This window comes from Patiria miniata, unplaced genomic scaffold (assembly GCF_015706575.1).
Source record: "Patiria miniata isolate m_02_andy unplaced genomic scaffold, ASM1570657v1 HiC_scaffold_24, whole genome shotgun sequence".
NCBI classification, from domain to species: Eukaryota; Metazoa; Echinodermata; class Asteroidea; order Valvatida; family Asterinidae; genus Patiria; species Patiria miniata.
The window spans coordinates 9,528,832-9,548,302 of record NW_024037063.1 but is presented as its reverse complement, the minus strand read 5'-3'; the positions used below and the strand labels follow the sequence as shown (position 1 = coordinate 9,548,302).

At 42.1% G+C, this 19,471-nt stretch overlaps 1 protein-coding gene across 1 annotated transcript in view; it reads right to left on the bottom strand.

Moving 5' to 3' along the window:
• Positions 1 to 8,077: 8,077 nt before the first annotated feature.
• LOC119731902 (probable serine/threonine-protein kinase roco8) overlaps positions 8,078 to 19,471 on the bottom strand; it is a 45,064-nt gene continuing 33,670 nt past the window's right edge. Inside the window, exons 13-18 of the mRNA XM_038205188.1 lie at positions 13,884 to 14,061; positions 13,397 to 13,557; positions 12,344 to 12,418; positions 11,854 to 12,103; positions 10,540 to 10,593; positions 8,078 to 8,301 (exon numbers count right to left, since the gene is read on the bottom strand). Of these exons, the coding sequence (XP_038061116.1) occupies positions 8,078 to 8,301; positions 10,540 to 10,593; positions 11,854 to 12,103; positions 12,344 to 12,418; positions 13,397 to 13,557; positions 13,884 to 14,061 (942 nt within the window). The remainder of the gene's footprint in view (positions 8,302 to 10,539; positions 10,594 to 11,853; positions 12,104 to 12,343; positions 12,419 to 13,396; positions 13,558 to 13,883; positions 14,062 to 19,471) is intronic.

Below are 19,471 nucleotides of genomic sequence, written 5' to 3'. Positions count from 1 at the left end.
TGCGCTGTCAAAGCTGTTCATTGGTCCAGCACTGCAGTGCAGGCAGCAACATGCTCAAATGACATGTTTTCGGTGACCCGTGTGCTAGTGCATCATAATTAACTCTTAAAAAAGGCAGAGAAATGAAGTATATCCAGGAACCACCTCAGTCAGATTGCACCACGGAGCGTCTAGTTCCAGGGCGGACCCCGGACCCAACATCCGCCTTAACGACTTTGCGAGAATATTGACCACCATGCTCTCCCCCGCCCCCCCCCCCCCCCCCCACCAAACACTTCGAAAATCTCTCACTTTAGAAAAACCCACACATTTCAATATTTTGATGTGAGATTAATTATAGGCTTTTTGTGAGCCGCATAATATCTCGCACCACATTATTCGTGTTTGCTTCACCTGCATACTGGACGTGTACCGTATGTGAATTAGTGATAAATAATATGTTCTATATTTTTATGTTTCCCTGAAAGCCGGAGCGGCCTGAATTACCTGATGCGAAGTCGAAGTGGGCCAAATCTTGTGCCTAAAAAACTTGAGACAGGCCATAAATTCCTGGGCAGACCCAGTCGTACGTCGCGTGTCGACTCCAGGACTGGTTTGATGAAAATAATAACGAAATAGCTTCGCTCAAAGAAAAGCATGCAGTCCACAATTCAACGATTGACGATCTCAGCACTGATGCCGCCAGGTCACACTAAGCCTGTAGCACTAGCAAGGTCCAGCGCTCACTATAGTGAAATGAAGAACGAGTGGTGGATTAGGAATTTGAACTTGAAGCGGAGCTGCAACATAATTTTGGCAGCTTGTGTAGGAAATACAAGGGGATTCTTCCAATAAGCCAGGTCTATTCAATGAACGGTGGGACCACCAAAGCGGGGCTCTGTCTCGCTTCTGAGTTCGGATGATGGCTCCACATGTATCATTGAACACGATCGACAAGGTCAACACCCGGTGGGCTGAACACTATAATAGGTAGCAGACCAGTAAATAAACTTCCATAGACCCCAATGGTAAATGCTCCCACTTCAAAAATTCGGGAAAAATACTCACAACTCTTCAAGGTGTTCGAGACACACATCAAATTAAAGCTTATTTCATCATCTTTCATTTTCTTTTCAATTTGCGGGGGGTCAACTGATGACTTTTAGGAGAAATTTCCATCTGAAGATGATCACCCCTGAAAATAGTCCTGAAGCCCATCGCCATTTTGAAAAACGATGCCTACACTCCATTGCAAAATAGAGCGCTTTTAGGGTCCAAATTACATCAAAATTACACAGAACTGCAAGCTCCCAGTCCTGTGCACGGCTTCCACCCATACTTTTTACAATCCCTCAAGTTCATGGCCCACAGCATGCTCAAATACCGAAGATTTTGAGGGCATGCAAATCGTGATTTGGCCGGCGCAGGCAATTTCGGACCGATTTACTGGTCTGCACCCTATAAGTCTGCGTCTGCTGGACAGGCCTGTAAACTATAATGTGTTGACGACCTTTCCTGATCTCCTACCTCACCCTGAATTAGACATTTTACCATTTATGCAGGAGCTACAATACCCTCGCAAGGAATGGAAAAGCTCATTGACTCGATGGCATCCCACCGGAAGGATCGATCAGCACGGTGGTCCAGCTCTAGAAAACAGACTGCTGAGACTCTTCCACAAGATTTGGGATGAAGAATCAGCCCCACAGGCTCTTATGGAGTAATACTCGATACCCCTCTACAAGGGGAAGGGTCTTAGGTCTGACTGCAATTCCCCTTCTTGCTATTGCCGGAAAGATCTTTGGCAAGGATTCTGCTGAGAAGGATTACTACTGTGATACTGCAAGACTTCCTTTCAGAATCGCAGGTGGGTTCCGACCCGGGCGAAGCACCATTGACATGCACCGTCACTGTAGCAGCTGCTTCACAAGCTTGGATGTACGCACATGATGTGTTTCTCTCATAAGACGTTTCTATGAATGTGCCGGTCGTGTGCCAGTTGACACTTGTCTAACCCTTTAAGCATGGGGTGAAAATTAAGGGAGTGTCCTTGCTCCAACACTGTTCTGTATTTTCTTTGCGGTAGCTTTGATCTTCGTGCTGCATGCATATTGCACCTCAACAGTAGTGTTTCCATAATTCGCACGGACGAGAAAGTGTTCAACCTACGACGACTTCAAGCAGCCACGAAGGTTTGAAGTTATCACAGAGCTTCTATTTGCAGATGACTGCGCACTATACTCAGATCCTTCAACATATTACCAAACAGTTTGCCGAGGCTGCAAGGCGATTTGGTCTCACCATTAGCCTGGCCAAGACAGAAGTATACTGCATCAGGCTATTCCTGGCACTCAATCTAAATACAATGTATGATATATATTGATCACATCACTCCCATTAAATAATGTGCTATACATTATATACCTTACAGGGCTATTTGTGTGCACAGAGGCAACCATCGGTGTGGACATAACTCACCGCATCAGTCTGCCAGTGCTGCCCCCTTCTCCCGTCTATACAGAAACGTGTCTTCAATGATTCTCACATTGGAACAATGACAAAAAATTGCGGTGAATAATAAAGCCGTATAGTTTTGACTTCTCTACTGTATGGCCATGAATGACTCATACTGAAGATACGATGGCAAGACCGGATCAGTAATACATCGAGGTCCTTGAAAGAACAGCTTGTTTCAGTGTAGAAGCAAACATCAGCAAGGCACAACTATGCTGGACAGCACATCTTGTTCGGATGGAAGATCAGACAGCATGCTTCAGATGTTCAATGATGAGCTCAGTATTGGCAAGTGTCACCAAGGAGGCCAATTAATACAAATTGTACAAAAGACCAGCTAAAGCAAACCTTGAAAGCTGTACACCATCCCTGTTGAGACCTGGAAAGGGTTTGCCAAAAACAGAACCACCTGGCGTGCTGTATGCAAGGCAGGAATGGAATGGTTTGAGGCTCATCACCGCGCCCAATCTGCCATAGACAGACGTACTCGACGTCACCAGCGGATGCAAGCCCCAGTGCTAGCCGCTGATGCTCACATCTGTCCCGACTATGGTTGTTCTTGCCGATCACGTATCGGCCTGTCCAATCACCACGGACGTCACCAATTACATTATCGTGCTAATCCGACATAATTATGATGCATATGCAAGTCATCGTCATCAATAATGAACTACCAGAGAGCACCTCCATGCAGAGAGAGACCAATCAATAATACATGCTCTGTTCTATTTATGTTGCCATGGTCTCTTCTATAATTTCTTTTTTTGCGATCATACAGGCTTATTATATTTCTTTACAACTTAATTACGCTCGTCATGCGACTTCAGCTTGCGAGTTTTCAAATGTACGCCATGACGCCGATCGCCATCGCTGCACTTCTAAAATTTTGCATCTGTTTTGGAATATAGTCTTCTCTTATATATCTAGATTCATCACAGATTGAGAGATCTTGATTTAGGACGTTTTAAAATTGTACATTCCATGAGTTTTTTGGCGACCACCAAATTCTTTGTCTTATTATTTTGCGATATATTTGGTATACTTTTTTCGGGTTTACATCACAAACGTGGGTATAGAACTTTCGTAGTGTCAATAATGATAAAATATTGCACATGGCAACCGGGCTTACTTATCATGAGCCTTATAATTTGCGCAAGCTCTATGGTTCCAGACCATTAATCAGTGACTATCAAGCCTAACGGTACGTGCAAGAGCTGGAGGCGCTATACACGCACTCGCGCAAGAAACGCAAAAAGGAAACAATAAGGTTAAAGACAAGAGGGAAAAAAGAGAAGAAGAGACTGGAAGTCACTGAACATTTTACTGCACATTGAGTGTATATTAAGACAGGAAACCTGCGCAAATGGCCCTATTAATGCAGCTTATAATTATATAAATTCGTATATGAACGGTTTTGAACAGCGCCCCCAAGCTTCAAATGATGTCCACCCCCCCCCCCCCACCCCGCATTGCAATTTTCTTCACTGACGGTGATTTTCAATGTTGCCCCCAAAAGCTAATTTTTCGCCCCTCCCTCACTTGCCCCCAAAATTTTAGAGTCTGGCGCCGCCAGTGTGTGCCAAATCCACTAGGAGTCTGACTCCTTTTCTGGCCACTCTTCTGGCTCTACTCGCAGAACTGTCTCAAAAATATAGAGTACAGAAGCTGGAATTTCAACAGATTAGTAGTTGTACACCGTACTCAATATTTTGAGCGATTTTATTGCTATAATGAAAAAAAAACATGGAAGAAAAATTATCCTATGTTGGTCTACCTTACCCTTTCGCCAAGGCCATCGTGGCTTAAGCGGCATAAGACAGAGCGGCGAAACGGCGCAGCGACTGGAGCGGAGACCACATGCGCGTGCGCGCTGAATTGGTCTTCGCTTCAGCTTTGCCGCTATAAGCCACGATAGCCTTGGTGAAAGTCTAGGTCTACCCAATCTCTAGCTTGTGAAGTATGACATCATAATATTAAAACGTACACTTTCACTGCAATCAAAAACATAATAAACACTACGGTCTGCCATTGAAACATTCTTTATTCTGACAAGGTGCGGGTTACCAGTTTTTAGAAAAGGTTGGAAAATGTATCGGAACCATATTTACTGATCATCATTTTCGTTGAGATGAAGAATTTTTTTGAAGTTTTGCAGTTGATTTCTTTGAGTAAATGATTTTAATGTAAGTCCACAATTTTAAACGCTACTTTAGTTAAGGTCAATTTATTCCCACATACAAGATCATTATCCTTATACAATATACGTTCTTATTTTTTTTTTTAAATAACGTTCTCCTATTATTGTTTTTGTATGCCCTATTGTTGATGTCTTTTAATTATAGCATGTGTAATGTAAATGACATTTTCAGTTTGTAATCTGGCCGCAATTCAGCTATGGTCGATTTCAAATTCAAATTCAATTATTGCTAATACAGCCACCTGCGGAACTAAATAGCTCATTGTTTCTGATTATTTGGGCAGGTTTCCAGTTGAAGTTTGGTTTGTAAACGGTTACTGAGCTCATTGTGACTTGTTTTAAAGAATTATTTTCATTGTTTATTAACAGGGACATTACAAAAGAACACTGCAGGATTTTTGATTGAAGAAATAAACTTTGATGAGCTCAGTACATTCAGACAATTGTTTCAGTCATACATTTCAGACTGTAATATTAAAGAAAAATGCATAATTATTTTTAAAATATGTGGATTCATATGCTTGTACTCTTAACTAACATGATGTATTACATTGAAAATCTTCAAAGTTTGATGAAAATTGTTACAAAGACAAAAAAGAGTGTTCCAAGATAAGAATTATAGTGACATCAGCTCGAGGATAAGTTTGTGTCCTGATTATTATGATATTTGATTTCATACGCACACATCAAACAATAATGCAGATATATCGTAAAATATTTTTATGCATACCATTATAGACACATAATCCCTACAGCATACTACGGCAGGTGATATACCTTTCTAAAACAACTTTAAAAGCAATATCTAACTTACTACAGTTGACAGCTGCATGACATATTAATGTCATTAAACTATCTTATATTAAACAGAAATCCAAAATTAGTTTTTAAAATATGTTGATGCTTTTTTTGTTCTCGTAACTCAGAAGGCATTTCTACAACATTGTTGTATTACAGTGAAAATGTTCGGTTTGTTTGAGAGTTAGTAACAAAGATAATAGGAATGTTCCAAGATAAGAATTGAACAGCATTTAGAGGTTAAGTTTGTTTTCTCAATAATTATTAGATTTCGTGCGCACACATCTAAAAAAAAACCATCCACCAAATACATCGTAAATTGAAATATGTTTCTGCACAGTGAAGGCACACCATCCTTCACAGCTCACTACAGCTGGTCATAGCCCTTTGTAAAACGTCTTCAAAAGCAATACATGTATCTAATTTACATTTGACAGCATGTCATTTTAAATTCAATAAACTGGGTAATATTATACAGTCATCCCAAATTATTTTTTAAAATATGTCGATACATATTTTTTTGTACTCTTAACTCCCAAGGTTCTTCTACAACAATTCTTCAGCATGGACGTCGCCAGGATTATTTCCAGAGGGGGGCAAACATGTTTTCCCCAAAATCAAATTCCTGTATTTCCCAACATATTCTCGATTTATCATTTTTAGAGGGGGGGCATTCCCACCCCCTCACTCATTAAATTTACACCAATATGACTTCGCGCCTCTTTTTTTTCTTCTTTTTTCTCTTATTTTTCTTGTTTTCTTCTCTCTTTGTTTGGCGCCCCCTTTGCCCCCCCCCCTCCCCGCTCGCGACGTCCATGTTCTTCAGTGTGATTAAGTGAGTTACTAGGATAATTGAAATGTTCCAAGATAAGATTAACGATTTCATTTTGAGGTTAGGTTTGTCCTCACAATGTTTGATTTCTTGCACACAAATCAGAAAACAAGTTCATCAGATATAATATCGTAAAATATGTTTCTCCACAGCAAAGGCACATCATCCTTACAGCATACTACAGCTGAAAATAGACCTTTCTAAACAGCTTCAAAAGCAATATATCTCATTCACATTGGACACCATGACATTATTAATTTCATTAAACTGTAATATTATACAGACATCCAAAATATGGATTCGTTTGTGTACTCCTAACTCCTAAGGCACTTCTACAACAACGTTTATTATTTACAATTCCATCTGAAAAAATGTTGTACAGTGATAATATTCAGTTTGATTGATTTAGTAACAAGGATAATTGGAGTGTTCCAAGATAAGAAAACATTAACATCATGAGGTTAAGTTTGTCCTCTCAATATTTGATTTCGTGCACACACAAGAAAATAATTACTCGCCAGATGTGAAGTAAAGCATATTCTGCATAGTAAAGGCACACTATCCTTATAGCATACTACAGCTGATCATAGACCTTTCTAAACCAGCTTCAAAAGCAATATCTAGTTTACATTTGACAGCATGACATATTATTTTCATTAAGCTGTGAAATATTATGCAGACATCTACAATTATTCTGTACTCTAAACTCTTAAGGTACTTTTACATCAATGTTGTATTAATATTACAGTGAAATTGTTCATTTTGATTTAGTTGTTTACAAGGATAATACAGAACTGGTGTATCTGTGACCACTTCGACCAGCAATGGTTTGATAACAAAATTGCTTTGATACCTCCCGTTTAGGTTTTGAAACGAAAACGCACTTTCTTGTCCAATGGATGCAGCCAGTATCATGTCATAATCTATTAAGTAGAAGTTCTATCAGGACAATTACAACCTCACAGTAAACTCGTTTTTCGTAACTGTTAAGACATAGACTACTCTCAAGTAGGTTACCCACAGGTAATATACCAACGCACTACACTATTGGCTTCAGCCCCCACCCCCACCCCGTCCGGAAGGAGGGAGGGGCAGGGGGAATGGCGGAGGGTACAAGTTGAAACCCCACCCTAACCATAACCCCAGTCCAGAGGAAGATCGAGGATATTTAAAACAAAATAAAAAAGTGGCCGATGAGTTGAAGTCAATGCATAGAGAGACTAAAGGATTTAACCGTTAAACTGAAGATTTGCAATGTTGTATTTCCTTAGTCTTTATGTAAACTTCAAAAAGGCCAGTTATCCATTACAGATGTATGTAAATAATCAACTTTAAGTCATTCAGATGGTAGAGAGGTAGATGTGTAGTTAGCCATCTTAACCAACCCCTTGAATCCGTCATTCATTCTTGCTCTCCACTGTACGCTACCTGTAATACAAATCATTGGCGCACCCAAGGGGGGGGGGGGGCCCTCGGGGGCTTGAGCCCCCCCCAGAGGTTGTTGAAATTTTTTTAGCCTGACGCCACCAACGTCAACCCCCCCCCAAAAAAAAAAAAAAAAAAAATCTGCGGCCAACAGTTTTGGGCAAAAAACAAACAAAAAAACTAACTAACATCTAACAAAAATGGAGAAAAAAATTGAGAGCCCCCAAAGCCAAATCCTTGGTGCGCCACTGCTACAAATGTAGGCATGGTTGTTGTCTTAGTATACCCGCACCTTCTCAACCAGTACATAGTTATCAATCGATTCAAGTGCCTCAGCCATCTGTTTTCATCTTCTCCACTTCTCCTCCCTTGAACCTCTGCTTCCATGTTGTAAGCATGTCGAAAATCGCACCATCGACACCAGTTTGCGAGTTTGTCACAAATGTGTACGTGTCGTCTTGTGTGAAATGCAGGTAAGTGGCCAATTTCTCCCAGTTTTGGCCGAGCTCTTTGGCTATCTCTCTCAGGTGGATGTCGTTAAACGGTAGCTTCTCCTCTGTTTCCACAAAGCAAACCATTTGAATAAAGGAACATTACCACAAATATAGAGAAAGTCAATGAAGAACGGGGTGCGGGTGAAAAGGGTCCGAATGATATGGCCAAAAAAAATTCTGCTTCCGGTTACCCGACCGACCCTATTTTTAGGCTGCGACCCTAAAAATTTTATCGACAATTCCAAAAAAAAAAGAAAAAAAGATTGAATAAATAAAAATAAAATTTTGTTGTCTTTTCTGTCTTCACAAAATACCCCATAACAACCCTTTTGCATCAAAAAAATGCTTGTATTTATTTGTTTTCTTACTTACATTCGTTTTTTTTTTCAAAAGAAACTTCCGTTATTTTTACAAATTCGCTTCGCGAAATAAACGATGTCCGTACGGTGACTATATCACGTGGCGACGACTGGTTCCTGCCGCGCCGCGCGCAGGGGCCAATTTAGAAGACATGATGAAAATGCGGTAACCAGTCCATAGCTATGCGATCGCGACCGGCGCGCTAGCATTGCAGGCCACTGTCAACTGGTCGGATTCGACTTCGTGAAAAATGCCAAGAAAACACCGATGGAGAAAGAACATTTTTGCAAGTTAATTTACAGAATTGATCTAGCGTGTCTGTGTATGTATTTTTTTGTGTTCAAGAGTTCACTTTGAGATCGCACTACTCGTATTTGGAGTGATACATGCCGCGTATTTCCCGAAATTTTTGACCGTGAAAACATGTTTGTCGGCCCATGGCGGGCCGCTCGCCACACATGCTCGCATCACACACCTCGGAGTTTTGGCCAGCTCCCCGCGTCTTGACTAGCGTTGTGCATATGGTGCGAACGACTGAATTTTCCATTATTTTTTTTAATTATCGAATGTTAATATATTGACAATAATTAAAGGTAGGTTTTATTCACTTTTTGTTGCCATTTCGTGTATAGCTTTCGTAGTGCAATGGAAATAGTTCAGGCTAAAACGTCGCATATAATTGAATACCCCATTCAATCTGCATAAAAAAAAATTGGCAAAAAAAAAAAAAATTACCGACCGACCCTATTTTTGAAAGGCATGTAATCGGAAGCAGAACTTTTTGGGGGGGGGGGGGGCCTAAGAGAAATCTCGAGGTATGTGCAAAGTCCCTGATGAGTGCATCATCCGTTGACCCTAAATAGACCTAGCTTGCTAATGTGGCAGTACGGAAAAAGTTACTATCTTCAATGGATGGAAACTCTGCCTGATACTAACTTCCACACTGATAGCAAAATAAAGCAGTTTCAGAATATTTTATCAACACAAATTAAGTCAACCTAGTACAATATATATGTATCAGGCATGCAACTGAGAAGTCACTAACAAAAGGAGTAAAATTATAGCTTGACATTTGCATTCCTTTGCGTGCAACTGAGTCCCAGTGAGCCCCACTGCTTTCAAAACATCTTTTGTTTGGCTTGAAACTCAGAGGAGCGCGTCCGGACTCGTGCGAACGGGTCCAGACGCGTTCCGACTTAATCCATCCTGCCTTAATCAGAAATTCCTTGTTGGTATTGAAATTAAAACATTAAATGTTTTTTGGTTGGAGTAAAACATAGTCTTTTTTATGTGTCAATAGAAAAATCGAATTTGTTGAAGAGCACGGGGAACACAAATTCAAAGTTTGTAAATAAGCAGTAAATAAGTCACAAATTAATACCTGATTCAGTGGTCTCCTGAAATTGTGGATCACTTATACCAAGGATTTTTGTTTAATGTAAATCAAAAAGAAAATTCAAATACTGCTTTCTATATTATTTGTTGCTTTTTTTTTCAAAGGAAAACACAATTTTACATGATTTGTTGCGGTTTCATTGCCATTAGAGTATACAGTCATAGACGTGCAACCGCTTACAAAAACCCAATTAATGGGTTTAGAGCATACATGTATATAATTATGGCCTGTTTGTACCCATTGTAATTTTACTGAAAACAAGTTTTTGCAAGTAATGTCGTTCTTTAATTCGATTTATATTACACATTAGCAAAGACACGTAGGCCTTTTTACCCGTGCAGAAATGCGGCAATATCTGCTCTTCCGATGTTCTCCAATGCTGTGCACAACGTGGTTATCTGCTCTTCAGCACGGGTGGATTGGGTTTGTTTCCATGTTACAAGCATTTCCAGACCTTGCCTTTTGATATCGTGTTCGTAATTTTTTTCGACAGTCTGAACCTCTACCATCGTAAAGCCCAGCTCAACTGCCAGTGCTGCCCAACCTGCACCGAGTCTCTTAGCAAATGCCGCCAGAGTTTTGTCATCTAAACGTGGTTCTGCAAAAAAGACAACGATAGAAATAGGCTCGACTGCTTGTCGTCTGTTTCCACAAAGCAAACCATTTAAATCAATGAACTTTACCAAACATATAGCATAGGCGTAGCCAGCGGGGGGTAGGGGGGTGGGGGGTGTTAGGGGGTATTTCCTCTACTCCAATAGTTTGTAAAGACTGCCATTTGTCTATTCAAGTGCCTCTTTTTTAAGAAGTGCCCTTTTTTTCTAAACAAGTGGCCTTTTTAAAAAGAGTGGTGCCCTTTTTTGTGCCATCGGCCGTTCGGGTTTTTTTTATTTTTATTTCACGCATGTATCCAGGGGCGGATCCAGGAATTTTCGCGGGCAATGAAGAACGGGATGCGGGTAAATAGGGTCCGAATGATTAGAGAAATCTGGAGGGATGTGCAAAGTCCCTGATGAGTGCATCATCCGTTGACCTCAAATTAACCTTGCTAATGTGGCAGTGCGATAAAAGGTACTATCTTCAATGGATGGAAACCTCTGTCTGATACTCACTCCTACATGCATAGCAAACAATAAAGAAGCAGTTTCAGAATATGTTATCAACACAAAGCCACCCTAGTATAACGTACATGTATATGTATCAGGCATGCAAATGAGAAGTCACTAAAAGAAGGAGGAAAGTTATAGCTTTACAAGACTCTCTGCGGTGTTTTTCCATTTTTTAAGTGAATACAAGAGAAGTTATTTCAAGAGGCGATCAGCATATCTGAGGAAGACTTGCATGCCTGATGTTTAGACCATATACAGCAAAAGCCAACCGACAACCAACCTCAAATTTTAAGCATAAATGTAGCTTTATCTCAATTGTTCAAGTAAACACAGACCCAAAGAACTATTTTACATGCACTTCTCATGATGCGCTTTAACACAAGTTCTTTCAAATGAAAGGAAACAAAAACAAAAATATTGTTAACTTTTGGCGTTATTTTAATTGTTATTAATTTCCGGCAACGAAACCAAGTCTGAAGAAACATGTAGAAATGAGAGAATTATGAGAACAAACGGAATCAGGTAGAGATTGGAACCCGGGTCTCGAGCTGTGGAAGGCCAGGAAAGTACCACTACGCCAGCTTGACTCCCAAGTAAGCGTGTAAGTTTGCGCAGGATGTACATTGGTATGCCACCTCGTGTCCTGGACACTAAAGGGCACTTTTTGAATGTCCATGGCCGGGCAATCATACAATTTGTGTCACCCTATCCTCTCTGGCGCCAATAAGGATTTACGCTACTGCACTTACCACGAGCGGAAGCTTCTTCCTCGGGGCTTTCCTGCCTGAACATGGCTTGGATTCCATCCGTTTTTATGACTACTTGAGCATTCTCAAAGCGGCAGACAACTTCCGGCTTGTCCATGCATTCATCCAGTTGTAGAAAGTGGGTAACCTTGTGATTCTCATTAGGACACTTGACACTAATAATGCCGTAGTTACTTCGCTTGATCCACATGGTTTTCAAGTTCTGCAGAGTCTCTTTCACAAAGTCTTTAACCTGTAACGAAATTACAATTACATTATAGTTTCCTTCTGGTCTATATACTTTCTTCGGTGGAATTAATTGGTATTTTCATTTGTAAACTTTTTGTAGGTAGAGATGGGAGGGATGAAAAGAAAACCATTACCCATAACAAAAACGCTATCAAAACGCCGATGGAACATGAGAATTTGTTTTGTTAAATGATGACTTTCTTAAACACTTTTGGGGCATACATGTTTGTTATACTTAACATACCTTACACGTAACATCCGCTGAAGGTGGTTTGGCATGTTTGGGGGGCGAAATAACTCCCGCCCTCATGACACTCACCTATAAACACAGGGAAGGGTCATTGTCATTAAAATACAATTAAAGTAATATTCTGATGAGAACAAAGCTTGTGAATGTTACATAAATAATGATAGGAAGGGAGGCCAAGCACTTTTCTGAGAGTTTTAAAGACAAAATATTAAATAAATTAGTTTAATTTGGGGTTCATCTCAAGAGGGATGATTACAAAGGCTTCTGGACTCTTTGCACGAACAGTAGACCGCTTTTGAGAGAGCAAGTTGGAGAGATACACCGTGTAAGAATGCTGGTTTGTACGCGTATGGTGTGAAGTTTTCCTCACAGTGGTCTCCCCAAATCGTCTTCTACTGTAACTGATGAGGAGGTACCTGTAATTGCACACCAACAAGGGCGTTGGTTGAGGGGGGGGGGGGGGAGGGACGGGGGACATATCGTTCCCCCAACACTTTTGTCGTCCACGAATACTAATTGTAGCCTACATTTGATTCCATAGCTCAGGACAGCTGATTCAATGACTCCAAACTAGACAGTGATGTTTAAGTGATGATTCTAGCAGAGGCGTAGCAAGTTCATTTTTATCGGGGGGGGGGGGGGGTTAAAAGGTTCGCGAAAAGGGCACTTGCACATCCGTGCTGAAAATGTGCTGAAAAAATGTGCTGAAAAAAGGGCACTTCAAGTGTTAAGAAAAAAAAGCACTGGAGGGGGGAGGGAACGCTGGTGAAAAAAGGGCACTTGAATGAAAAAGGGCAGTCTTTACCAGTACCCCCCTCCCGCTACGCCTCTGCCAATGGCATTAGGGCTTCGTGCTGCGCGCTCGCATTAGTTCTGATCAAGGTATGTCTCTCCCCCCCCCCCCCCCATACACACACTTTTGAGAAGTGATTTGTGCACGGGTCCATATCAAGAGCTTGATTTCCTCCTAGCATTGCATTAACACTATTTTTGTTCAAAACAGACTTATGTAACAGTAGCTGCTTCTGAAACAATGCGCTTACTTACTTTGATACATGCAAGCTTTGAATGGTGCACCATTTGCAGGGCGAAGTGATGATGGTCATCTACATAGAAACTTGCTCGATCATAGAGCAAGCCAGGCTTTCTTCCACCCAATTTTTGAGACCATCGCAAAGCTCGCACAACTAACCGATGGTACAATCCATCTGGACAAAAAATAAACCACACATTGTTTTTTCAAATAAGCCACAAAGTGGAACTGACTATATGAGAGATGGATAGCTTAGTTGGTAGAGCACCGGAACGGCAATTCGGAATTTGCCGGTTCAAATCCCGGTCAGTTTCTTTTTTGAAACTTTAAATTAAACATAAAAGGATGAAAAAAATGTCTTGCTAATATCAATCAATGTGGAACCCAAAATAGAGTAACGTGTATGAGGTATACCAACATGAAAGACATTGGAAAACATACTATTCTGTTCTGTTTTACCCAAAAAATGTACTATTTAAAGGCATGCCGGCCCGAATTTACCAGGGAGGAATTCTTCGAAGTCCACATAGAACACGTTTGAATTCTTCTCAATCGTCTCAAGTGGAGATGAACGTGATGTCCGCTGCCGCAACATTGAAGGCACATAGTAAGATGCATTTGTGAGGGAAGGCTGTGTGGCCGTGGATGGAGCAGTGCTACTTTTCTCTTCCTTCCGAGGCTAAAGTGGAAAATATTTATAGTACTGAAATGCTGACTGATGTCATTAAGTATTCTCAGACGTCAACAAATATATTATTTTTGACTTCTGAGAATACTTAGTGACATCAGTCTGTCGTTGTATAAATGTAGTGAGCGCGGAGTAGCGCCATGGGGCTTGAGTCTCGTTGGGGGCGAGTTGACATACACACACACAGCGGAGATTAAGTTTCACCGGATAATCACTGATTATTTATTCATTCATTAATGTTCATTCGTCTTCATTGGTAGCTCAGAGTCGAAGGGAAGGAGGTAGCCAGTCGCTGCACCAGGCTAAGCACGACAAGCAGTAGCTTTCGTCATGATTTCCAGCGGTAGTCGGGGGATTTATCTCTGTATTTTCCCCAACTCGGAGGCCATTCCTCTCATCTCTTCCCGTGACTGACACAGATTTCTATCCTTCTCGTTTGACACTAGTTCCAGAGCACTGCCCCGCGAAGCCTGTTTACCGCTGTCTGGGTTACCTCTCCCTTCTCTTAGAATAAACAGCTGTTGTATCACTCCAAAGAACCTTAGTAATATACAAAGAGTATACTTAACTACCAAATTATGTAAGATACAGTCTTTTATAAGCACCAAACAATAATTAATGAGGCCCTATATTATCTTACACGACACCGAATGCCAGTCTTTGCAGACATATCCCTGCGCTGCATGGATACACGTTCTATTTTTAGAATATTGTGCACACACCTGGGCAGGCCAGCTTTTGGCAATTTAACGGTGAGTAGGCGAGCGCCCTCTGTTGGCCAAATTTGTGAATGATCAACAACAAATCACTATCATAAGTCATTTCTCCACAAACTCCCCTACTGAATTGATCTTCTCCTGGAGATCACCTTGATTTAAAGATTTATAAACGCTAACATTACTATAACAAGTTAAACACTAAATAAAACATTAAGAATAAAGCTTAATGCTTAAACAATGTGTCTGGTTCCTTTTGAATATTTACCAAAATTTACTTTCGAAAAATTTAACAAGCTGTCTGAGGGTTCTCTCGTATTGGGACATTCCCCATCGATTGAGGTGCACACCGTCCAGATTAAAACGTGGGTGCTTTAAACCACGGTGATGCCAGACCCACCAACGGTCCTCCTTAAGAGTTTCTGCTTCAAGCAGCTTGTTGAAGACCTCTGCCTTCTCATTAAATTCAGAGACAGATACTTGATTCGGCCTCATATTACCTGTACGTGGCAAGACAGGCAAAAACACCACTACACAAGGACTAATACCAAACCTTGGCAGATCCCGAACAAAGGAACAAAGTAAGTCAAACACATCCTTTGATGATACACCAACTGTACCCAAATCATAAGTCCCTAGATTATTATTATCAAAATTATAATTATCAAAATAGAGGGCTGTACTCTGGCAATCATATGGTAATAACGACAACGATTGGCATTAATGCGACTTAATGTCAATCCTCCTTCCCCCAAACAAGAAAGAGGTACTCTTTTCCTCTCTAAATCTATATTTACTGTTGCTTCTCGCCTTCCTGAGAAACGCCTAACAAAACTGTGTCCAAATAACACAAGTCCCATAATGGTAATGGTATCTCCCCCTCTTCAACTCGAGCTTCAAACAATTTGTCTATATAAATCATGCACTCTATAATCTTTAGATTTACATTCTTCTGGAACTGAATACATTTTGTAATTTCAAAACCCAACTGGTAATGCTTATTTACCAAGTGGTACATAATGTACATGCATACACCGGCCTGAGCCGCATGGACCATGTCCAGGTGAGAAGTAGAGCAAGGCGACCACATGGGGTCGGACTCACTCACAGGAAGACTGGATACCCCAAGTCTCTTCCACAGAGTATGTCCGAGTCCCATGCAGCCACAGGCTAAACCCTCACACCAAGACTATTTCAGAACAGAGCGGGGCAGCCTGTGTGGGTTTGAATGAACACCCTTAGTTCTTCTCCGTGATGTTCTCCGAGGTTGTTCGTGATCTAACTCTGAGACCCTATGGGGCTCCCCTACTTTATTATCCTGTACCCCTTGGTCAACTGCTGAGTTACTTGGTTCAGACTTGGTCACAATAAAGTCGTTTTCGGACTCATCACTACTCTCAATGTCATCGCCAGACTCTGGATCTGCAAGTGGATCCACTCGTAAATATTTACGGTTGACCGTCTTCTCCGGTCCTCCATCAATTGGTCGAATGCGATATACATCCCCGTGGACATTCTGCCATGCCACTACATACGATTCTCTACAGTATGCGTCTTCTAGTTTGTGACGGCCCTTGAACGCGCATTTCCTTAAAAGAACTCGTGAACCCACTGGTAAAGGTGCCGCAGTAGCTCTGTTACTATGTGCGTTTTCGTTCTGACGTGCTCTTTTCTCTACCCTCTCTATTACCAAGGCCCCTACTCTCTCAAGCAGCTCCGATTGTTCCCTGACAAAATTCTGTTCCCAATTACTATCTGTCCGACCCAAAATTTGGTCCAATGGAATCAATGGTTCCCTTCCGAACATTAATGTGTACGGCGTTACGCCCGTGGTGGAGTGAGGTGTGGAATTGTAAACAAAAACAAGGTGTGACAAAAAGTCCGGCCATCGTTTGCGCTCGTGTTCGCTGAATGACTTGATCAATCCAAACAAGGTTCTATTGAATCTTTCCGCCTGCCCATTTCCTTCCGGGTGATACGGCGTCGTTCGTGACTTTTTGATACCATACAATGTGCATAGTTCACGGACCAATTCCCCCTCAAAATTCCTACCCTGATCGCTATGCAATCTGTTTGGGATGCCGAATCTCGTAAACCAACTGTCTCTGAGCACCTTAGCGACAGTTTCAGCACATTGGTCCCTACATGGTACAGCTTGAGTATATTTCGTGTACACATCGGTCATAACAAGAATATCCTCGTATCCACCACGACCCCTGTCAATCTTAACAAAGTCAATGGCCAATACTTCCAAGGGCCTGAAAGCCAATAAGTGACGCATCGGAACCTTCGGAATGGGTTCGGACACCTTCGCCGCCACACAACGTTCACATTTCCGTATGTGAGCCCGCACATCTGCGGTCATGTTCGGCCAATAAACGCGCTTGCGCAAAAGTGAACACGTTCGTGCAACCCCCTGATGACCCCAACCATCGTGGCAGCCACCCATAGCCCTAGAGCGAATTGTCTCGGGCATAAGTATTTGAAATACCTCCCCAACCACAGGATCTTCAACCCTTCGACACAGGACACCGTCTCGTACCGCAAAGCGCGACCACTGCCACAACCAATGCTTCAACCCGGGTGGATCTTCCCGATCACCGTGTACTACTTCTCCCGGTGACCAACTCTGGTCCCAGCGTTCCCAAATAATACTCAACAATGGATCATATCTTTGAAGAGCTAAAAGCTGCTCACTGGACCAGGACGGAAAAACTCCTGGCGGACCGGTTTCTAACGGCTTATACTTCGTGAACGCGCACTTGGAATTACATGCACCTACATGTAATGGAACTGAAGTTGAATGTGTCTTCGTTTGAAGAACACCTTCAACTACCTCCGAGGAGCAGTTTCTCGGATGCCGGCTTTAAGCATCCGCACAACGATTGCTGGCGCCTGACCGATACTTAATGTCAAAGCTGAACGCTGCAAGCTGTGCTGCCCATCTCATTTCACTGGCACCCAACTTAGCTGTGTTCAGGTGTGCCAACGGATTATTATCCGTTAAAACTGTGAATGTGCTGCCGATCAAATAGTCTCGAAATTTATCCACGACTGCCCACTTTAAGCCCAGCAACTCAAGCTTGAACGAACTGTAATCTGGGTATTTCGACTCTGCACCCCTTAAACCCCTACTCGCATAAGCGACAGGATGAAGCCTCCCCTCGTCATCGCGCTGCACCAAACAAGCACCCAGCCCCTTTAAGGAAGCATCAACTTCAAGCACAAAGGGTCGCGTAAAATCAGGATAGGCCAACACTGGGGCCTGCACTAACAATTGCTTCAGCTTCTCAAACGCAGCCTGCGCCTCTGAACCCCACTTAAGCCCAGTGGTTGATCGAGGTTTACCCTTATTGACAGGAGGCAGCACAGCATGCAGCGGAGCAGCCACCTTGGCAAAACCTTCTACAAAACGACGATAATAGCTCGCCAGGCCTAGGAACGACCGAAGTTCCTCTGGCCCCTTTGGCACTGGCCAATCCTGAACACGTTGTATCTTGTCGCTATCGACCGAGATTCCCTGTGCACTGACAACATGCCCGAGATAGTGCACCTCGCTGCGAAACAAGGAACACTTTTTGCCCTTAATTTTCAAGCCGAATTCTCCGAGCTTAGAGAAAACCTTGTCTAAGCGTTCCAAATGTTCTTCTACAGTAGAAGAAAACACTAAGATATCATCTAGATATATCAGCAACTCTGATAAATTCATGTCGCCCAAACACTGCTCCATTACCCTTTGAAACGTCCCTGGCGCATTTGCCAACCCGAACGGCATTCGTGTGAATTCGTATAACCCAAAGGGAATGCGAAATGCTGTTTTCTCTACAGAACCAGGATCCATGGCAACCTGATGGTAGCCATGAGCTAAGTCGATCGCAGAGAAATACTTAGCACCCTGTAGAGCCTCTAGTGACTCCTCTATGCGCGGTAGAGGGAAGGCATCGCGAACAGTCTTCGCGTTTAACTTTCTGAAATCGATGCATAGACGCAACGAACCGTCCCATTTTCTCACCAACACGACCGCGCTTGCATAAGGACTCTCACTTCGTTTTATGATCCCCTGATCCAACATGTCTTGCAAGAGGGTCTTCACCTCCTGGATACAGTGAGGTGAAATCCTCCTATAAGGTTCATTAACCGGAGTGTTATCCACCGTGTTAATTCTGTGAGGGATACGGTCGCAGTATCCAACATCAAACCCTCCTTTTGAGAACACGTGGTCATGCTTCTGTATGAGACGTGCAAGCTGCTCCCTCTCCTTACTACTTAAACTGCAAGCAGTAAGATCTAAACCTGGAGGCAAGAAATACTTGCTTCCATCTGAGAAGGTAAACTCTTCTCTTTGTTGTTCTGAGCCAGACTTAAATGTGTCTTCATTCAAGTTTCTCGGATTTTCAACCAGTAAATGGTTGACTGACACACTCACACCGGATTGTGTCTGATTCAACTCGATACAATCGGAGATTGAAGTCTCAACCACCGTTGCGAGCTTCGAGTATGGTGGTATCACCATGGATTGTGTTCCCAAGTTTGCAATTACAACCGATACCGTTTTTCCGTTTGTGAGTTCACATGAGTCGTAAACTTTAGCCGCTGCACTCAAATTACATGTACTACTAGTTGCACCTTCTGACTGTACACCGAATTGTGTACTTTCCACCATCACAACTTTGTTCCTAAACACA